Here is a 23,116-nt window from a genome sequence, read left to right as displayed (position 1 = left end):
TTAGCTCATGGTATTATAACTAATGGGATGTAGTTTTTGGGAAGGTGTATTCACGGAGTTTAGGAAAGTAAATAGATTTGGATTGGGGTTAATTTATACCATCTGGGTAACCATCATTGTAGTTCATTGTAAATATTGTTCTGGTGCCTTTCTTGCTGTGTGTTTTAAAGTTTAATAAATGTTTTGTTAGTTGAATAATTTACAACAAGACCCCCTTCCTCTGAGTTTAATCTCTTTCTTCATATTTTTTCAAAATCGCAAAAATATATAGTTAAGAACCAGCGTTCCCTTCTGCGATTTGGGATGCCCTTGCATTGAACATCAGTAAGGTTCCTAACACTAGCATACAAGTACAGCAAGTAATTAGGAATGCTAATAGAATTTTATCATTTATTGTGAGGGGAATTAATTACTGAAGTAGGGAATATATGCTTCAGTTGTACAAGGCATTGCTGAGAGCACATCTGGAGTATTGTGTACAGTATTGATTTCCTTATTTAACGAAAGATGTAAATGTGTTAGAAGCAGTTCAGAGAAGGTTTATTGGTCAAGAAGGGGTGGGTTGTCTTGTGAGAAAAGGTTGGGGAGGTTAGATTTGTATCCACTGTTGAGAAGAGTAAGAGGTGACTTGATCAAAACTGTTAAAATCCTGAGGAGTATTGACGGAGTGGATGTGGAGATTATGTTTCCTCTTCTCAGAGAATCTAAAACCAAGGGGTCACGGTTTAAAAATAAGGGGTTGCTTCTTTAAAACAGTGATGAGGAGAAATATTTTCTCTGAGAGTCATAAGGAATTCTCCTCCTCAAAAAGCAGTGGAAGCGGAGTTTCTGAATAGTTTTAAGGCAAAGCTAGATAGATTCTTGATTAACAAGGGGTGAATGGCTATCAAGGGTAGCTAGATCAGCCGTGATCTTATTGAATGGCAGGACAGGCTTGAGGAATTAAGTGGCCTATTCCTGTTCCTAATTTGTATGTTCATTTGTTCATTTACTTATAAGATGAAAATAAGTTGGGATCAAGGATAACTAATTAGATACAAAGCTAATGAGTTACCCATTGCCAAGGAGAAGAAGATTGAGGAAGCCATTTTGTGATCAGGTTACAAACTTCCCTATAAATACATCAATATCACAGACGATTTGCAATTTGGTCTAATGTGTTCTGCAGCCATCCGAAGTTAGGAAGCAAGACATAGAAGCAGTCAGTCTTACACGTTAAGCAGAGCAAATGCTGGCTCTATGACCACGCAGAATATAGGTGAGACTCATAGTCAATTTGAAGACTGAGTTTGTGAGGGTTTAAAAGAAGCTGGAAACTTTGCCTAGCTTGGTGCCAGAAGAAGTGGAGCCTTCACAGTAAAGTTATCCACTGGAAAAATAAAAAATGCAGTCCATCAGGAGCTGAGAATAATTTTAGACTTGTTCCTGGAGGATGATGTGTCCACTTCCTAACTCCTCTAAACCCCTTCTTTAAAGTGTTACTGCAGCAAAAGATTTTTGATCTTGCAGCAAGTTAAATGGGGAACCTCTTTTCTGTAGTTGTTGCCAATGAAAAGAAAGTAATGTTTAGTCAATAGTTTTTTATAGTAATTTGTTACAGCAGAAGTTACGAAATGTGAAATTATGATGTGCCATTTTTTCAGCTGTTAACTGAAAGTTTGAATTTCTCTTTAAATGTTATTTATCTCTAAGGAGATTGTAACAGGATTGAGAGAAGCTCTTATTGAAACATAGGATTCCAGCAAGGCTGAAAGGATGTTTCTCCTTGTGAAGGAATATAGAATTAGAAGGCACAGTTTAAAAATAAGGGGTCATGTTGTTAGAACTCTCTGATTTTTTCTTCCTCACTGATTCCACCAGTATATCAAGCAGGTGTCATTAAAATGGGGCACAAACTCTGAGTTTCTTGAGTCCTTCACGATATTGCTGTCTTTGTGCTAAACTTCCCAAAATCCTCCAAATCTCTTCATTAAATTTTACCTTTAAATACTATAGTTCAGCTCCCGTCATGCGAGTCCACATTGTGTCTGATGCTGTGCACTCAATGCCAAACCCAGAAAGCAAATGTAAGACTGTTAAAATGCCGCAGATAAACAATGAAATTGCTGTGTGTTTTCCATGAGACATGTGATTTCCTGCACCCCTAACTTGTCTCTCAGTTAACATCAGGGCTGCATTGCTACTCAAAGTAGATTGGATCCTGCCTCAATTGACAAAGAAGGCAACATTCGAATTGATTTAAAACTGAGTCAAGAAGATAAGATTAATAAACATCTTAAAAACTAAAACAAGAGAGAATTGTCCCAATAACTACCTTTATAACCATATTCATGTTTTGTCTGTACTGAAGTATATATAAGAATGTTTATTTTGGATGTCATTGGCACTGATTCCTAGACCATGATTGTATTGAGAGGAAGGTAATTGAATGTCCAGTTCCTGGTTTTCTTTATGGTCAGGAACTTCTGTCAAACAAAAAGTCCCTTGTTACCATTATGAGCCAGATGATCTCATTATGTTACTTGGCCAGGAAGGGTCACACAAATCTCTAAACCAGCAAAGTATGCTAGGCTAAACCACAGTACTTTCATTATTTAAACTTTTTTTGTGTCTTTACAACTTTCAAAGCTTCCTCATTGGGCAGTTAAAAATAAAACTTCCCCTAATTGCTCTAAGAACTTTTTTTTAAAACAATGAATACCATAGTGGCTCAAGTGGAAATAGATATACTTGTGGAAGAATAAAAGGGATGGGTGATATGCTGGAATCTGAAACCAAAAGAGAAAATGCTGGAAATTCCCAGCAGGAATTAACAGATGCTCCTGGCAGCATCTGTAAGGAGAGAAAAGAGCTGATGTTTCGAGTCCAGGTGACCCTTTGTCAAAGCCCAGATGACCCTTTGTCAAAGGGTGATATGGGAATATGGGTAAAGAATTTACAATTTAAAAAGGATGATCTTGTTGGACCCAGTGGCATCAGCCAGTTCTAATACATTCACTTGAGTTTCTCAGTTTATCTAATGGTCTACCTTGTGGGAAGAAAAAATCAGAGAGTTCTAACAACATGACCCCTTATTTTTAAACTGTGCCTTCTAGTTCTATATTCCTTCACAAGGAGAAACATCCTTTCAGCCTTGCTGGAATCCTATGTTTCAATAAGAGCTCCTCTCATTCTTCTCAATTCCATAGAAATAGATAACTTTTAAAGAGAAATTCAACACTTCCAGTGAACAACTGAAAAGAATTTATAATAATTTCACATTTTCTGACTTACTGTAACAAATTGCTGTAAAACACTATTGACTAAACATTTTCTTTCCGTAGGCAACAACTGCAGAAAAGAGGTTCCCCTTTTAACTTGTAGCAAGATCGAAAATCTTCCGCTACAGTAATACATTATACTATCCCTCAAGTCTACGCAGCATCCTAACAACATCATGGTATGCAAAGCCTTTTCAAAGTGACCAAGGTCATCTATGGACGCAAGTAAAATGGCCAAAATCTTCTACATTCTTTTTAAGAATGACAATGCCATCTGATAAAGCTGGAAAGAACATTTTGAACAACTCCTCAACTGTGTATTTGCAGTGAAGAGATGACATTCTCCAGGCTATCCCCAGTGCCCTGTGGTAGAATCCGTTGGTGAACCACAATTGATGGGGGAGCTGCAACAAGCAACCAAATGGATGATAAACAAAGCCTGCAGCTCCAGCTGAGGTCTACAAAGCTGATGGGCTTTTGCTCACATCAAGACTCCATGCACTCATTTTACAAATTTTGGAAATGTAAGAATTATAGCTTCAAGAAGGGAGATAATGTTTCATGGGATGTGCACGTCGTTGGCTAGATCAGCATTTGTTGCCCATTTCTTGTTGCCCATTTCTAATTGGTCTTGAGAAAGCTGGTGCTGAGCCACCTTCTTGAACCACTGCAGTCCATGCAGTGTTGGTACACACACATGCAACTGTTAAACTTTGGGTATACTGCTGTTATACTACATCATACAGTGAGAAACTATCAAGGTATTCCCCTCTTAAACATAGCAGGGAAATTTCTGACAGGCATTATCTGATTCACCTACTTTGAGTGGCTGAAGAAATCTTCCTAGGGACGCAGTGTGGCTTTAGACCTTTCAGAGTAACCTCTGACATGGTCTTGGTTGCTAAACAGATCCAAGAAAAATATTGAGAGCAGCAACAATTCATTGACCTGATCAAAACATTTGACTCAGTAAATCACTAGGCTCTGTGGGTTGTGCTCCAAAGATTTGGATGTCCAAGAAACTACATCACAGTACAGCAAATGTTTCATTATTTAAAATAATTCTTTCATTGGATGTGGGCATCCCTAATTGCCCTTAAGGCGGCAGTTAAGAGTCAACCACATTACTGTGGATCCGGAGTCACATGTAGGCTGGACCAGGTAAGGATGGCAGATTTCCTCCCCGAAAGGACGGGATTTTTACAATGGTTTCGTGGTCACCATTAGATTTTAATTCCAGATGTTTTATTGAATTTAAATTCCACCATTTGCCATTGTGGGATTTGAACCCAGGTCCCCAGAGCATTACCCTTGTTCTCTGGATTACTAGTCCAGTGACAATACCACTGTGCCACTACAACTGTCTTGAGTGGGAAATCTGAAACAGTCCCATTCAAAATTTAGACTGGGATCAAGCAAGGCTGTCTGATACTCCCACTATTTACAATCTCCCTGACAGATGAGTACAATTCATACAAGGAAGATTGGGCGACACGCTCATACAGTGGTTAGCACTGCTGCCTCACGGCACCAGGGACCCGGGTTCAATTCCAGCATTGGGTGACTGTGTGGAATTTGTACATTCTCCCCTTGTCTGCGTGGGTTTCCGCAGGGTCCTCTGGTTTCCTCCCACAGTCCAAAGATGTGCAGGTTAGGCTGATTCGCCATGCTAAATTGCCCCTTAGTATCAGGATGATCAGCAGGGTAAATACGTGGGGTTACGGGGACAGAAGCTGGGTGGGATTGTTGTTGGTGCAGTCTCGATGGGCCGAATGCCCTCCTTCTGCATTGTAGTGATTCTGTATTGTGGACAGTGGCTATTTATCTCATCAAAGATCAACTGCCCTCTGATGTCAGTGTTATATACTATATACTGTGAAAAGTCTTTAACCATGGTCACCTCTGTACCAAAACTAAACTGATCACTGTTGATATATGTGATCTACAGTCTGCAGATAACTACAGTGCTGTTGCCCATTCTACAGCAGATTTGCAAGTCGCTCTTGATCTCTTTAATTCTTCATTGAAGAAACCTGGCCTGTCCTTGATTGTTGCCAAAGCAAAACTCCTGTAGCTACCCAGATCTGTCAGCTAAACATTCCACCTCCCATATATGTTGAAGGGACGACTTTGGGATATATTGGGCACTTGCCATACCTTGGAAGTCACTTCTCTCAAAAGGTGACTATTGAAGAGGAGATCCAACATTCAATCAGCTAGGCTAATTCAGTCTTTTTCAAACTATGCAGTGTTTGACAACAAAGACCTTTGCAAATCAACATAAGTCCTGGTGTAGAGAGCAGTTGTTATCATCTCAGTCCAGTACTGCAGTGAGACCTGGACTGTGTGAAAATTGACTCGGGGGCATGTAAGAATGCAGAAGACATTCCATCAGCAATGCCTCCACCCCTTCCTCCCTATTCAATGGGAGGGCCACTGAACAAACACTGGTATCATTGAAGCCACCTCCCCCACAAGCATTCAGGATAAACACCTACAAACTTTGATGGGCTGACAATTGTGTCCGGATAGATAAAAACCACCACCTCTGCCAGGCCCTGTTCTCTCAGCTCTCAAATGGCCAACATTCCAGAGGATAAAGAAATTGCTTCAAAGGCTCTCTGAAGCTCTCCTTAAACACGGTGGCATTGACAATAACCAGGAAGAGCTTATCATTCAAAATGGTGACATGTTCATCAAGCTGCATCATGTTTTGAGTCCCAACGTCTTAATGATGCAGAGTGAAGGGGAAAAATAGCACTCTGGATCCCACTGCCCTGTGGGAAATCCTGCCCCGTGTGCCCAAAGATATGCAGACTAAGATGTGAGTAACTTGTTCAGATACATGAAAACTCATGGCAGAAACTCATGAACCTGAATAAACGTCATCCTCCAAATTAGGGACAACTGATAATGACAACAACGTTAAGGAGTGCCGTGAAAGAAACTTAAAGCAAAACCTACTGAATAACTAGAGCTTTACTCTTTACTGATAGAATGAATAAACTTATTGCACTGTTATAGACAAAACAATGTAGTTACAAGGAGAGAAGTAGATTTTAACCTTGTTCCTATCTTCACTTCTCTCCAGTTTTGGACTTGACGGCAATGACAAGCCTAAAGTTTACATATGAAATCAGTTATAATGAAAAACAGGCACCATCAGTTGCTCAGATCTTCCGTCCAATACCCCCCCATACTCCCCCACCTATTGGATAATAACCTAAACACATAACCAGTAATGTGGGGAGGAGAGGGCAGAGTGGTCCTAATGTGATGTGATATGCAAGGCTGGGTTCGAAGAGTTGCATTTATGAGGGTGGGAGAGGAAATGTAATTACACTGATAATTAAAGTAAGCTTTGAATCGTAGCATCATAGGAGGAGGCTGCGTAACCTGATGTTGGCTCTCTGCAACATCAACTTCCTCTTTTCCTTATCACTTTTTCTTAATGGGGAGGCAATGGTCTAGTGGTATTATTGCTAGACTATTAATCCAGAAACTCAGCTCATATTCTGGGGACCTGGGTTCGAATCCCGCCATAGCAAATGGTGGAATTTGAATTGAGTAAAGAATATCTGGAATTAAGGATCTACTGATGACCATGAAGCCATTGCCGGTAGTCGGAAAAACCCATCTGATTCACTAATGTCCTTTAGGGAAGGAAATCTGCCGTCCTTACCTGGCCTGGCCTACATGTGACTCCAGAACCACAGCAATGTGGTTGACTCTCAACTGCTCTCGGGTAGCTAGGGATGGGCAATAAATGCTGACCAGCTAGCAATGCCCATGTCCCACGAATGAATAATAAAAGATGATGAGAATACTTCATTGTTGACCTAAGTTGTGATGACTCTGGCAGGTGTCACTGAAGAGTCCTTGGGGTCTCTGCCCTCCTGATGTTCCACTCCCATTTGTTCTGCTTCAAAAGTAGGGAAGATCAATTCTCCAGGAATCTCCATGTCCAGCTCATTTCAAGTGACAAAATTCTATGTCAGCCGCCTGATCTGAAGCATATGGTAAAGCCTCTGCTGATCTATCCAGACACTAAGGGAGTCTCTTCAGGACCATATTGGTGCTCCCACTAATCACTCTGATATAGAGGCATGTGTCTTTCTGTAACATATTTCAGCTGCTGTTGTTGCAGCTCTAGGTGGGAGGGGTATCCATAGCAGAAGGACAATGTCTTGTCACCCACAAATCATCTCTTCACTCGATTATGTGTTGCAGAGTTCAGAGAGAATATATTTTCAAAGGGCAATGCGTCACCCAACTTCCAGAAAATTGTGCACTGATGTGGAGGATCCTTTGCATCTTGTCTCATCTCCAGTCTCAATATTTGTATAAAGGGAGTTGAGAAAATTAACTGTATGAGCTCAGAATGCTATATGTGTCATCCTTTGTGTTTTGCAGTGCCAGTAATATTCTAGATTTGAACAAACTGATGTTACCTTGCTGTAGGGACAAACTGGATTAATTTTTTAACTTCCCTCGGTGGTTTGTCTGTCACCTGATGAATACATTCTAAAGATGGCACCCAGGCTGAGATTGCCCAGAAAACCCATAGCTGATTGGAATACATGTGATCTCACCTTCATAGCCTACAGACAGGCTGTAAGAACAGCTGCCTCTGTCCAATGCCACTTTTCAAAGCTCCTCACTTAAGTCTCCATAGGATTTGTACAACCTGTGGAGTCTATGCATTGGGGTGCACTGGGCTCAACCTTTTCATAAATTGACCCACGCTCTTTCCTGCATTCTCTTCAGCTGCCCTTCCATAATAATAATAGCAATTAATCAGACATCGATAGGGAATTCACATGTGGTCCTCAAAACCTCTCTCTGCCAGTGAGAGCAAAATAATCCAGTGGTGAAAATAAAAACACATCAAGAACATTTGCCAAGTCCAATACTACTAAAAGTTTCCTTTTTTTCATTCATGGAATGTAGATGTCATTGGCTAGGCCAGCATTTATTGCTCATCCCTACTTGTCTTTGAGAAGTGGGTGGTGAGCTGCCTTCTTGAACTGCTGCAGTCCATGTGATGTAGACAATCCACAGTGCTGGTAAAGAGAGTTCCGGGATTTTGACCCAGCGATGGTGAAGGAATGGCGAGATAGTTCCAAGACAGGATGGTGAGTGGTTTGGAGGGGAACTTCCAGCTGGTGGTGTCCGCTGCCCTTTACTTTTAGATGGCAGTGGTCCTGAATTTGGAAGGTGCTGCTTAAGGAGCCTTGGTGAGTTCCTGCTGTGCATCTTGTACCTGGCATATACTTGTTGTACAAACCTGTGTGTTTTAAATAGCGAATAAAGGCACTAAGTCAACTTTAAATGTTCAAACACAGTTTTCTTTATTTACCATTCAAGCTCACAACAGTTGCAACTCTTTAACTGAAACTCTAACTCTTACACTGAACTTTAATTCTTTAATTGAAACGAATACTACCCGTCCTGAATGAAGTGATCAAGTCCGTTCCAGATTTAGATTTTTCATAGAATCATAGAATTCTACAGTGCAGAAGGAGGCCATTCAGCCCATCAAGTCTGCACCGACCACAGTCCCACCCAGGCCCTATCCCCATAACCCCATGCATTTACCTTAGTCAATCTCCCTGATGATAAGGGTCAATTTAGCATGGCCAATCCACCTAACCCGCACATCTTTGGACTGTGGGAGGAAACCGGAGGAAACCCACGCAGACACGGGGAGAATGTGCAAACTCCACACAGACAGTGACCCAAGCTGGGAATCGAACCTGGGTCCTTGGCACTGTGAGGCAGCAATGCTAACCACTGTGCCACCGTGCTGCCCCTTTGTCTTCGCTGAAGATGTTTCTTTCAGGGCACACATGCGATAGTGGCTCTCCTAGTTATCACTGAAGACAATGGGCTGAAACACATGTCTTTATCCTAAACTTCTCACATTCTTCCAGAAAGTTTCCTGGAACTCAGCCAATGGTGTACCTGGAAACCTTATTTGGGCAGCACAGGAAGTATCAGGTCACAGCTTGCAGCAGCTTTGTGACCTGCATCTGTTTTTGACTAGAACTTGACCAAAAATCCAACCATGCTTGATTCTCATTGTCACAATTGCTCTTACAGCTAATATCACCATTATTGTCGTGGAAATCATTGATGTAGTCAGCTTTCTGACCCCACACTGCTGCCACTGTATGTCGGTGGTGGAGGGAGTAAATGTTTGTGGAAGTGGTGCCAATCAAAAGGGCTGCTTTATCCAGACAAGTGGAGAGTACTCCATTGCACTCCTAACTTGTGCCTTGTAGATGATGGACAGGCTTTGGAGAGTCAGGATGTGGGTACCCATTGTAGGATTCCTAGCCCCTGACCTGCTCTGGTAGCAACAGCGTATGGCTCACCCAGTTTCTGGTCAATGGTAATCCCAAGGATGTTGAAAGTGAGGGATTCAATAATGGTAATGCCATTGCATGTTAAGTGACGGTGGGCAGTGGTTAGATTCTCTCTTGTGGAAGTTGGCTGTTGCCTGGCACTTGTGTGGTGCAAATGTTACTTGCTAATTGTCAGCCCAAGCCTGGATATTGTCCAGGTCTTTCTGCATTTGGACATGGACAACTTCAGTATCTGAGGAGTTGTGAATGGTGCTGAAATCGTTAGTGAACATCCCCACTCCTGACTTTATTATGATGGAAGGCAGTTGATGAAGTAGCTGAAGATGGTTGGGCCTAGGACATTACACTGAGGAACTCCTGCATTGATGTCCTGGAACTGAAATGATTGACCTCCAACAACCACAACCATCTTCCTTTCTGCCAGGTATGACCAACCAGTAGAGTGATTTGCCCCTGATTCCCATTAACTCTAGTTTTGCTAGACTGTTCACTGTTACTGCAGAGGTATGCCTCATTTAAATAACTCTAACTTATTCCTTGGTGCATTACATGTGTAACATGGGAATTTGGTACACCAGTACCATGGGCTTTTATTTAAATAATTCCATAGGAATCATGCAGACAGGTCCCATGGGTGCCTAGTTAAGCATAGCAAACTGAAATGTACCGATTCAGGGCTGAAAACCCAGTGGAAATAATCCTCACCTGAATTTTCAGGCTTGAAAATACTGATGTGGCAATTCACCATCAAAATGGCAAGTACGATTAGACCAGAAACATCCTTTTTGTTTGGAGTGAAGTAAGGTAATTGCTTGATCAATTGGTTTGATTGATTTTATGGCCGAAATCTGTGTCCTGTAACTGCCATGTCTTCAGGTTCTGTTCTCTTCCTTCATGGTTAACAACTTATTTCTTAGCATTGTCTAAAGTTAAAGTTTATTTATTAGTCACAAGTAGGCTTACATTAACAGTGCAATGAAGTTACTGTGAAATTCCCCTATTTGCCACACTCCGGCGCCTGTTCGGGTCAATGCACCCTAACCAGCACGTCTTTCTGATTATGGAAGGAAATCAGAGCACCCGAGGAAACCACGCAGACAAGGGGAGAACATGCAAACTCCACACAGACAATGACTCAAGCCGGGGATCAATTCCGGGTCCCTGGCGCTGTTAAGCAGCAGTTCTAACCACTGTGGTCTATTGCTAAATGATTGCTCAATGTTCTAAATGGAATATTGTCCTCGGTAAAATTGTCTTTCAAATTTTTACTGTGTTTGTTGAATACCTGTGTGTTTTGGTTTTCTCATTTATAATATGTTGTAGCTGGATTTTAGATATTGCATGTGTCAGAGAACTGGAGTGTGCTGCAGTGAGTTTCCTTTTTGTAAAAGGAGTTGGCAGTAAACCAGGAAACTGTAGGGTTGTTTACCTTTCTTTTGGTGTTAGTGAATAACTAAAATCAGTACTTGCCAAACTATTTTCCAATGTGACTCCATATTAACCATCAAAAATTAATGTGACCCCAGATGTCAACAAAGGCAAAAAGCAAAAATGAATATATTAACATTCAGTACATTATTAATAAAGTCAATGTATTGCAGATCAACATACAACATATAAAATGAAAATATGTTTTCAAATTACTTTGTTAAAATGTTAATATTTTAGGTATTTATATGGGTTTCAGCAAAACTCTCCATATTCCCCTGGTGACAGGAGGCTCCATGAAGCCTCACGTATCTCCCAACACACACTAATCAGCCCTTCCTCCCTGCTGCCATGCCCCCCTTCTCTCCCCCCTACTGCCCGACCAGCTGATGATGGCTAGTAGAAAAGTACGATAACTCTTGACAGTCTGAAGCCCTGAGCACCATTGCGTATTTTCTTTTTATAGGTGCCAATTGGCCTGGTATTTCCAGCATGTTCTGCTTTTACTTTTGGTTTCTGGTAACTGCAGTCATGCTGCTGATGATTTGTGGCTCCTGAGTTTGAATTCCATTAAATGTTGACATCATTCCTTCTCCTTGATTTAAAAAAAATAGAAGCAAAATTTCCCCTAAGAGATAAAATTGATAACCCCCTAAAAATCCACGGAGCAAAACAGAAACCATAACTTTGGGCTCCTTTGCACATTCCAGAGCAAGGCAAATGAAGGACATTTTTCTCTGAAAATTAGGCTTGCCCAATTTTTTTTACTGAAGTTGGTCTGACTTCGTGCCTGTTCCACACACAGGCCAACAATCAGAATTCTAAGCAGGTATAGTGTTGGAATGTTAGACATTGTCGATTTACTTAATTAATTCTAGGAACCCAAATAAAGACAAACATTCCCAATTGCATAAGAGTTACTTAGAAATTACAGTCTGGAAGCAGACTGTTACACCCAACAATTTTGTATCAGTGTTATCTGCCATATGAACAGTAGCGCTGGCTGTTCCCACGTCCCTTTATTCCCTTTTCCTTTACACATCTATCTAACTCAATTTTAAATGTTGACATGGTTTCTGCTTCAGTCGCCAAGTCTGGGTGTGCATTCCAAATGCTCCATGTAAAAATACTTTTGCTCTCTGTCACGAATCTTACATTTGATCTAATATCTATGTTCACCTGTTCCAACCTCTTTGATCGTCGGAAACAATCAGTTTCTATATACTCTATCTGACCCTTCATAATTTCAGATGCTTCCTCACATATTACCCCACAAACTCCAATGTTCCAACAAAAATCAACACAACTTTTCAATTCCTCCTTCCTCATACTAGGTAGCACCTTAGTGGATTTGTGCTGCATCTTTATTGCATTGCCTTCAGGTAGCATGGATCCCAAAATTGTACACAATACCCCAACTTCCATAAAACCTAATATTGTGTTAGCTTCAATTCCACTTATTTCATCTTTTGATCATGCAGATATTACTTTGCATAAAGCAAATAGAGGTATTTCTCGCTTATACGCGTCCTTCAATGCCTTGTACTTTTCTCTCTCAGTTGCCTTGTGCTTTCATTACTCTCCATCTTTCTTTAAGTTTCACCCTCTTATTCCCTAACACTCCTTTGTGCTCTCTTTATTACTAAAGAGATCGCCAGATTCTACCAAGGACACCCTTTTCCATCAGCAATTTCTTGCGTCTCCACTTCCCATCAAGAGACACATTTACGGTCTCGCTCCTGCCCAAGGTCAATGGATATTTCTGTTGTCTGCCACTCGCTCATTCCGATTCTGTGGCAGGCGAGCTGGTAGAATTCTGGCATGGTGTTTTAAGACTTTTGCCTTCCCCTATTTCCTTGGACATCAGAACAGCCATTAAATATGATTCATTCTTTCACTCCCTGGACCTATGAGCATCTGATTAGTTAGTAAATATGTATGATTAGAAAGCACTAGGCACTTAGCTGCACAAGTCTTACAGAAATCAGATTTGCCTAGTGCTTCAGTGCAGTCAAGGATCTGTTGCTTGTGGATTTGCAGGGGCTTTGAATTCTCTGAATAAAACATGAACAGCATTTTCTGTATTTGGAGAGGCAGAATTACTCTGAAAGGAAATTTATCTGATTAAATGAACTCTGTCATTAATGTCTGGACTGCAAAATTCCTCTTTTGTGTCTGTCTCGATTTTCACAGTAAAATGTATCCTGACACCTTGGGATGATGGTGTGTAGCAAAATGTGTTTAACTGGAATTCTTTTGACACATTAAATACAGTGAAGTCACTATTCTGAGTCCAGCCTGAATTCAGCAAGCAGTACTAGACCACCTAGGGGCTGGTTGTCTTTATACTACAATTGATGTGAAGGATGAAAGACTTCACATCAAAGATTGTAGTGTAAAGGCAAATTGGTTGAATCACTAACTTTTGAACTCCCACATGTTTTGCTTCCTTGTGTCATCTGTGGCCTACAGCCATACTTGTCACAATTTATATGGATTATTTATGCTACTTTATAAACCCATGAATAGCCTGCCTCCTGTAGTTTGATATTTTGAAAAATAAAATTAACATCAATGAACTTCACTGATTTAAAAAAAGTCTTTATCCTATAGTAATACCCAATACTCCAAGGCCGTTGACCTGGTTGTAATTTCTGTCTAATAGATAATATCAGTCACAATTTGTTTGGGATTTCAGTTTTCAGAAATATTTGAGGAACCAGGATAGTTTATTTCAGCTGAAACTCAAGAGTGAGTGTTACTTTCTGAGTACTTAATTTAATCATTGCACATAATGCATAGCCAGACTTACGTCACATCTAAGACTCATCCCCTGTAAAGACAAGTGACTTTGTTGAGCTTATATTTCACTCCCCATCCAGCAGTATTCACAAAATATAACTAGCAAAGAGCACTTTAAAAAAAATTTTCAATTTATTAAAAACGCAGTATAATCTGTCAAACGTTCACACTCAGTAATTCCACATATTCAATCACCTTGAGAATCAATTAAAATATCAATTCATTTGGTGAGTCCTTCATAGACGTACAAATGATAAAACCTTATTTATCTCCCACCTTGGAAACTAATTATTTTCATATTTTGCTGACAAGGAAATTCACATGAAATTTAGCAGTTGTGTAAAAACACATCTTGCTAATAAGTTTGCCTAGTTTAAATTCTCCATTTAGTTTTTTTTTGAGTGAACAAAAGTAAACACTTTTCATTAAGGTGCTTAGTTCAAATTACTGGATTATTTAAAATTCCACACACAAATACTTTATGATTATAAAGTATTGCAAATTGAGTTTGATTTATGTTGTATATGAGCGATCATGGGCAAGATTTCCAATCCCAGCTTCAGAGACTGATTCTAGCATCCAAGATGTCTCAGCCCAGCCCCGCTCACAGTACCCAAGGCCAATCCAACATTCAATGCCTCGATTCAGCCACAAAGAAATTTAGCCTGGTTCTATAATTGTAGAACTAGCCCCATATGTATTGGCAAGGAGTGCTACGTAAAACAAAAATCAGTGCAGTTAGTGTTACCCTGCAGATTGTGGAATTATTTTATTGTAAACCGGGGATCAACGCTGCTTCACCTGGCCTGTCAATCTAGGACTCGTTAGCAGCAGGAGTGTCTGTTTCACCATTGAGTGCTAGAAGTCTGATTGTGTCTGGAATTCATGGGTGATAAGACACCATAGGCCACTTGTTATTGCCAGTAACTATTTTAAAATTTGTAAATTATTTCCAGCAACATAATATCTACTCCAGTTCCATAAATATCACAGAATTATTCACTCCAAGATTCTGAGGACCATTTACAATAAAGTGTCTTAACTTCAAGTATCCCTCGCCTTCCACTCTTGATGCCAGCTGTTGGTAATGTTATTGAATCATATTCATATCACAGGGACAGTCTTGTGCTTCATTTGTCTCCCTATCCACAATCCTGCTCCTGACAGGAGATATTGAGAATTGAAGCTTCAAGAAGAGCAATGGAAATGTTCATTCCTCCAGTCCTTCCTTTGTTCACACAATCTGTTCTCCTGGCACATGATATGATCCCTTGCAGTTGCTTCTGCGGTAGATATAATATAGAGCACTCAGAAGTGCTCCTGCAGATGCCAGTGTCCCAGTACAGACTGGTACTAGGATTCCTGCAGAATTGTCATCAGTGGGTGTTTCTAGACAAAAGAAATGAGGTTTAGAAATAAATTTCAGTAAAATATCGATCCCAACCACTAATACTCTTTAGTGCTAAAAGTACATTTTACTTACCCATAACCATTATTTCCACAAATCCAGTTTGATTCCCCAATTCATTGATTACTTCAACTTTATAAAATCCAGCATCACTTTGAGTTATTTCAATGATTGTAAAATAATCATTAGTAGAACACAGAACGGCTTCACTGTTTTTCTCCAATTTCTTCCAGATGAACTTGGCTGCGGAACTATTGTGAACAGTGCAGCCTATGGTGACATTCTCACCTTCATTGACCAACATGGAAGGATGTGCCCAAAGATTCAGAACTGTGAGGTAAAAAGAAAGACGTTTATATTAAAACTAGTGTGAAAATTTTGATTTGATTTATTGTCACATGTATTAGCATTCAGTGAAAAGTACTGTTTCTTGCGCACTATACAAAGTATACCATTCATAGAGAAGGAAACGAGAGAGTTCAGAATGTAGTGTTACAGTCATAGCTAGGGTGTAGAGAAAGGTTAACTTCATGCAAGGTAGGTCCATTCAAAGGTCTGATGACAGCAGGGAAGAAGCTGTTCTTGAGTCGGTTGGTATATGACCTCAGACTTTTGTATCTTTTTCCCGACGGAAGAAGGTGGAAGAGAGAATGTCTGGGGTGCGTGGGGTCCTTAATTATGCTGGTTGCTTTGCCGAGGCAGCAGGAAGTGTAGACAGAGTCAATGGATGGGAGGCTGGTTTACGGGAAGAGTTTTTATTTTCCCAAGGAAATCATAGAAATCATAGAAACCCTACAGTGCAGAAGGAGGCCATTCGGCCCATCGAGTCTGCACCGACCACAATCCCACCCAGGCCCTACCCCCACATATTTTACCCGCTAATCCCTCTAACCTACGCATCCCAGGACTCTAAGGGGCAATTTTTTTTTTAAACCTGGCCAATCAACCTAACCCGCACATCTTTGGACTGTGGGAGGAAACCGGAGCACCCGGAGGAAACCCACGCAGACACGAGGAGAATGTGCAAACTCCACACAGACAGTGACCCGAGCCGGGAATCGAACCCTGGAGCTGTGAAGCAGCAGTGCTAACCACTGTGCTACCGTGCCGCCCCAAGTAGGATATGTTGTGATACATTCATTAATTTCTTTACAAACCTTGAACAATGAGTTCTGCGCTCCGGATTTGCCTTCCCAGATCATTAATGGCCTCGCATTCATATAGCCCTGCATCGCTGAACTGAGCTGCATCAATTGTTAATGTTCCAGTTTCCGAGACTGACTCCGACAGTCCATTTCCTGACTTCTTCCTCAGTACCATTTGTGCAGATGGGTTTGAGTGGCTAGTGCAGCGAACACTGACAGGATCTCCTTCCTTCACAATAGGAGGAGCGACAATGAGATGGGTGTCTCTGGGGGCACCTGTAAATAAAGATATTTCCCATTATCAATCCCACACTCCAGTTAGACTTGCCAACACCAAACAGCTTGTGGATGGTGGGTTCGGCTCAGAGGTCACTTTGGGCTTTGAGTTGCTGGCTGCATGACTTCCATTAAAACAAGAGAAGGTCCTGAGGCCAGCAATACAGAACTGCATTCCTACCTCATTCGTGCCAGAGTCTATATGAGTTTGGAATATTCCATACATTGTCTAAAGGATGCAAACAGTAACACAGACTGGCTGACTTTGACACGAAAGGTCTAACATAGGTGAAACTTGAAACGAGGAAGCATTTCTGTGATTGGTGATCAGTAGATTCCTTAGAAAAATAGGGAGACCTTACTTTGTACCTAGCCCAGGTTGTAACTAATGTGGTCGGATGTGATGCTGATAGTGGATAATAACGATAGGAATGTGTTCTAGCTGGCAGTGTTAACAGCCTCCATTCTGTTGAGCTCATCCAATTATCAAAATATAATAGTTAGCAAGGGTTCAGTCCTTCCTATAGAGGTTGCTATCCCTGGAAAAACCCAGTCTTCCTTCACAGCCTAGTGTTATTAGGGGTGGTTAGTATCTCTGAGGTGTTGCTCAATCTTAAACTGTATAAAATACAATTAAAGTATTTCAGAGATAGGGTACAAACCTAGAACAGTCAGTTCTGCCGTTGTGGTTTCTGCTCCCAGATCATTAATGGCCTCACATTCGTACAGCCCCGCATCACCAAACTTAGCTGCATCAATTGTAAATGTTCCAGTTTCCGAGACCTGCTCCATCTGTCCACTTTCTGACTTCTTCCTCAGTATAATCCGAGCAGACGGCTTCGAGTGGCTGGTGCAGGTAACATTGACAGGGCTTTCTTCCTTCACAGTGGAGGGAGTGATAGAGAGACGGGTGTCTCTGGGGCCACCTATAAAAAAGGATATTTCCCATTATTATTCAAATCTGGAGAGATTTGGTTACAATTATTAATAATCCGACACTCGTTACATTCTGAAATAATCAGCAATGTCATGCCCAAGGATGGTGGGCATGACTTAAAGGTCACATATCATGATTTTATGGGATGGATTGGGAAGCCAGAAGGTTAGGAAACTGGCAAGGAAGATGGCATGTAACATGCCCCATTTTGGCTCCATGCCCGCTTGCCGAGAGCCTAATTGAGCCATTTAATTGGCCAATTATGGCTTCTCTCCACCTCTGCTGGTATTTTACCAGTGGTTGGAGGACCCTTCATCACATTGGGAGGCCATCAGGGGGTTTTCTGGTGGGCAATAAGGATAGGAGGGTTTCCTATTTTGGAACTCCTTGACCCAGGAAGGGACATCCAGCAGAAACAACGTCAAATTAAATAGCCACCACTTGTCACTTGATTGGTTGCCGCTGACAAGATGCTGCCTCGAGTTCTGCAGAGCACTGAAAATGGTTCACCCCTTTCCCCTACTGTAGGCTTCAACACCTTCAAAATCCAGCCCTGTGTTGGTGGCCGCGTGCCCTCCGTTAAATTGAGAGAACGTCCTGAGGCCAGTGTATGAAACTGCGTTCCTACCTCACTCGTATCAGAGCTTGTATGAATTTGTCTAAAAGATGCAAACAATGTCACAGACTTGCCTGACTTTGACATAGACCATGAGGAAACGTGAAAGCAGGGAGCACTTTAGCGACTGATGATCAGTAAATTATTTTCAGGACATTATTGTACCTAGCCCAGGTTGTAACTAACGTGGAATTGATGCTGTTGTGGATAATAATGATAGGAATGTGTTCTAACTGGCAGTGTTAACAGCCTCCATTCTGTTGAGCTCATCCAATTATCAAAAAATAATAGTTAGCAAGGGTTCAGTCCTTCCTATAGAGGCTGCTCTCCCTGGAGAAACCCAGTCTTCCTTCACAGACTAGTGTTATTAGGAGCAGTTAGTACCTCGAAGGTTTTTCTCAATCTTAAACTGTATAAAATACAATTAAAGTATTTCAAAGGTAGGGTACAAACCTAGAACAGTCAGTTTTGCCGTTGTGGTTTCTGCTCCCAGATCATTAATGGCCTCACATTCGTACAGCCCCGCATCACCAAACTTAGCTGCATCAATTGTAAATGTTCCAGTTTCCGAGATCTGCTCCATCTGTCCACTTTCTGTCTTCTTCCTCAGTATAATCCGAGCAGACGGCTTCGAGTGGCTGGTGCAGGTAACATTGACAGGGCTTTCTTCCTTCACAGTGGACGGAGTGATAGAGAGACGGGTGTCTCTGGGGACACCTGTGAAAGAGAGAGGCGGAGTGAAATGAGTAAGCAACAAGAAGCTGTTTCAAATCAGCATCACCACGGAATCGAGCCGGAGAGGGGTCCACTTACCCAGAATGTGAATCTCCAGCTTTCTGCTCTCTCCCCCCAGCTCATTGCTGACTTCACAGCGGTAGGTTCCTGTATCTCCAATCTGGGCTGCTGGCAGGAAAAGAGTTGGTTTCTCCTCTGCCATCACCGACCAGCCATCGGCCGACTCTCTGCTCCACACAATCCTGGCAGGAGGGTTGCTGTTGGTAACACAGCTCAGCAGGATGTCCTGACCTTCCCTCACAGTGTGAGATGGTGTTACAGAAATGTTGGTCATTCTGGGAGCATCTATTGGGGGGGGGGGGGGAGAGGAAGATTTTGGTAAGCACAATGCGAGCGAGTTGTAAATTTTTACTGAACAGTCGAGGTCAAATCTCTGGGTCGATACTTACTCAGAACCTGTAACGTTAACTTGTTCTCCAAAGTCTGGATTAGTTTATGGTTATCCCAATGGAAAACCCGGGCACGGCAGCTGACCTCTTCTCCCGAGTCTCCAAGCTCAGGCACCAGTTCACTGGTGATGGTTACCGGCGCTTGTTGAAACGTGTGTTTATTTAGAAGCGTCCCTCCTTTCAGCAGCTCCACCTCCACCGCAACCGAATAAACATCAGGAACTGTGCAGTTCAAGGTGTTGTTCTTGCCCAGTTCCAGCACACCGACTGTCCCCAGGACGAGCTCATCTGGGAAAGCTGCAGCCACGGAATCAAACAGGGAGAGCGAGTTTAGTGATGCTACTACCTCTCCTGACCATTAACCCATTCATTCCAGATCCACTACAAACGCAAGTTCTCCTGTCATTCACCAATAGATTCAGAAAACAGTTCTGAAACCGCTGACGAGTAAACACCAAGACCGACCAGTCACTTTTGAGAGAATTAGAAATACTTGCATTTTCTACTATTTTAAAACAAATCATCCAGAATGTGTATTAAATATTTTTTAAAAATCAGTGATGAGTTAATACTCACAATAAACGTTCACCATGCGGGATCTTGTCAGTGACGTTTTCGGGCTATCGCACTCTGCAATACAGTTGTACATTTGCTCATTTGTCACGGAGGGGATGGTGAGGTTGGACACCGAGCCCTGGGTGTTGATATTCCCCGTAAAAGGCTGATCGATTAGAGTTGGCCATGTGAAGCGAGGAAAATGAGAGCAGCCCGTGCTTTGGCAACTCAGCACCAGTGGCTTCCCCACCCGGGCCCACAGTTCTGACTTTGGCAGCAGTTTCAGGTTGAATGTAGATCCTGTGTAGGGGAATTTGACAATTTAATTTTAAAAACGTTTCGAAATATAATTCAATTATAACTCAAAATGTTTAAACATTTATCGCATTCCCAACGTTAAAAACAAACGTTTAATATATTTTAAAGTTTACAAATGTAATGTTTAAAAATTTACTGAAAATTCACTAAAAATATGTAATAAAAACATGTAGGGATTTATAAAATAAACCTACAATTTAGACTTTAGAAAAGGTTACAAAGGTATAAAAAGTTTTTGATCATGATTTGATGTTGAAAATGTAGTGTTTTAATTTCACAAATGTATCTTTAAATGAACAGAAAGCCAGAATGGATCTTTTAAATTCGTTTTTGATTATGAACTAATTATAATGACATGTAGGTGATAAAAAATAATGTGCAGTAAAACATGAGGATATCAAATCTTACCGACTGTGAGCTGGAATACGAGAGTCAGTACAAGGTACAGATATCTTCCACTCGCCATAATGCAGTGCCCACAGAACAAGCAGCTGATGTGAAGTTCACCCCTGAGCAGAGGAAGCTTATTCGTTAGCGGAGCTCTGGGCTGCGCTCTCCTTTTTATAAGAGTTGTTTGCCTGATTTAGGAATTCCCCCCCACAACGAAAAGAAATTCCCAACCACGTGTCTCAACACCCTCACTTTTCTTTCCAAAATAAGTTCTGGGAACTTCCCGCTCAAATGAGCGGAGCCAAGAACATCAAACTAAAGAAAAACAGACAACGAAAAAAAAACACGGAAAAAGTCCGTGCAATCCAGGGACCTAATGTGACGTAAACTGTAAAATGTCAGTTATCTGGTGTGGAGTAGCCTCGGAATATAATTTAAGCATTCAATTTGCTGAGGAAGCAGGGTTCAAGTGTAATTAAATTACACAATTCAGCGAGTCATTAAAGTGCAGAAAGATCGCGGTGTACGTTTATCTCTAATCTGCGCTATGTCTTCGTACATGAGAGCCAGTTTAGGGACCTTCAATGTACCGTCTGGGTCGCTACAGCAATAAGGAGTCTAACAACAACACCAGGTTAAAGTCCAACCAGTTTATTTGGTAGCAAACGCCACTAGCTTTCGGAGCCCTGCTCCTTCGTCAGATGGAGTGGAAATCCAGAGCAGATTTCCACTCCATCTGATGACGAAGCAGCGCTCCCAAAGCTAGTGGCGTTTGCTACCAAATAAACCTGTTGGATTTTAACCTGGTGTTGTTAGACTCCTTACTGTGTTGACCCCAGTCCAACGCCGGCACTTCCACATCATCACTACAACAACTCAGCTAACATCAGATAGAAAATGAAGCCTGTTCCTCTACCACAGATCAATCAGCTTAATCAATGTGTTGTACAGTTTGTTTAGAGAATATGTTCTTGGTCAAGAGTGCTAAAATTGACTCAGGGCACTGAGCAGGGGGAAACAAATCATGCAGACCTCCTATTCAATCGGAATTTCTCATATGCTCAATACGATTTTTGGTTTGGGTGTGATCCTGCCGTGGGTGAAAGCTGACTTCTTGCTGTCCACAATTGTTTCATACAAATAATGGCTACTTGGCAAGTCGGGTAACTGACCTTACCCCAGCAAGAAGCTAAAAGGCATCACCAAAGAGGAGGGGGGAGCCATTGGCAGCAAAGCTGAGGAGAGGAAAGTGATAAAGGTGATTGATGTATTCCTGCTGCATATCTTCTGGCTAACAATGGATTGTGCTGAATGTTTGACTAAAATAAAGCCCACGCAAGTACTTAAACTTAAAACAAAATGCCCAGCTTCTGTCAACACAACGTTTTTGGAGATAATTAGGTAATGCTTATTTAATTACTTAGTAAGAAATAAAGAGTTAGTAAAAATTTATTCCACTTTAATATAGAAAAAAGATCACATGAACAGTAGGTTCAATCTGATTACTGAAGTATTTGGTAAGATGTTAGACTGTTATATTCCCATGCAATAGATTGGGATCCAGGGTGAGGTATCTAAATGGATACAAAATTGGCTTCTGTCGAGGTGGTTGTAGAGAGTTGTTTTTCAAACTGGAGGCCTGTGACCAGCGGTGTGTCTCAGGGATCAGTGCTGGGCCCATTGTTATTTGTCATTTATATTAATGATTTGGATGAGAATATAGGGGGCATGGTTAGTAAGTTTGCAGATGACACCAAGATTGGTGGCATGGTGGATAGTGAGGAAGGTTATCTCCAATTGCAGTGGGATCTTGATCAATTGGGCCAGTGGGCTGACGAATGGCAGATGGAGTTTAATTTAGACAAATGCGAGGTAATGCATTTTGGTAGATTGAACCAGGGCAGGACTTACTCAGTTAATGGTAGGGCGTTGGGGAGAGTTACAGAACAAAAGGATCTAGGGGTACAGGTTCATAGCTCCTTGAAAGTGGAGTCACAGGTGGACAGAGTGATGAAGAAGGCATTCGGCATGCTTGGTTTCATCGGTCAGAAGATTGAATCCAGGAGTTTGGACGTCTTGTTGAAGTTGTACAAGACATTGGTAAGGCCACACTTGGAATACTGTGTGCAATTCTGGTCACCCTATTATAGAAAGGATATTATTAAACTAGAAAGAGTGCAGAAAAGATTTACTAGAATGCTACCGGGACTTGATGGATTGAGTTATAAGGAGAGACTGAATAGACTGGGACTTTTTTCTCTGGGGTGTAGGAGGCTGACGTGGTGACCCTTATAGAGGTCTATAAAATAATGAGGGACATAGACAAGGTAGATAGGCAATATCTTTTCCCAAAGGTAGGGGAGTCTAAAACTAGAGGGCATAGGTTTAAGGTGAGAGGGGAGAGATACTAAAGTTTCCAGAGGGGCAAT

General features: G+C 41.5%; 1 protein-coding gene across 1 annotated transcript; it reads right to left on the bottom strand.

Moving 5' to 3' along the window:
• Positions 1 to 13,968: 13,968 nt before the first annotated feature.
• LOC144497255 (vascular cell adhesion protein 1-like) lies at positions 13,969 to 20,827 on the bottom strand. The gene is made up of 9 exons (XM_078218229.1): positions 20,706 to 20,827; positions 20,001 to 20,279; positions 19,425 to 19,721; positions 19,054 to 19,320; positions 18,694 to 18,957; positions 17,350 to 17,613; positions 16,424 to 16,687; positions 15,342 to 15,596; positions 13,969 to 15,247 (listed from the first exon to the last, which is right to left on the bottom strand). The coding sequence occupies exons 1-9, from the start codon at positions 20,761 to 20,763 to the stop codon at positions 15,093 to 15,095; spliced, it is 2,103 nt and encodes a 700-aa protein (XP_078074355.1). The 5' UTR covers positions 20,764 to 20,827; the 3' UTR covers positions 13,969 to 15,092.
• Between the last annotated feature and the right edge of the window lie 2,289 nt (positions 20,828 to 23,116).

Source organism: Mustelus asterias, chromosome 8, assembly GCF_964213995.1.
Source record: "Mustelus asterias chromosome 8, sMusAst1.hap1.1, whole genome shotgun sequence".
Classification (NCBI taxonomy): Eukaryota; Metazoa; Chordata; class Chondrichthyes; order Carcharhiniformes; family Triakidae; genus Mustelus; species Mustelus asterias.
Note: the sequence above shows the minus strand (reverse complement) of the source record. Positions and strands in the feature narration are given on the sequence as shown.

Bases quoted from the DNA above. Each gene is read 5' to 3' on its own strand.
- LOC144497255 (XM_078218229.1), bottom strand. From the start codon at position 20,763: ATGGCGAGTGGAAGATATCTGTACCTTGTACTGACTCTCGTATTCCAG. The intron at 20,280-20,705 runs GTAAGATTTGAT...TCCCCTACACAG, and splicing joins CGTATTCCAGCTCACAGTCG to GATCTACATTCAACCTGAAA. The intron at 19,321-19,424 runs GTAAGTATCGAC...CCCCCCCAATAG, and splicing joins GTTAACGTTACAGGTTCTGA to ATGCTCCCAGAATGACCAAC.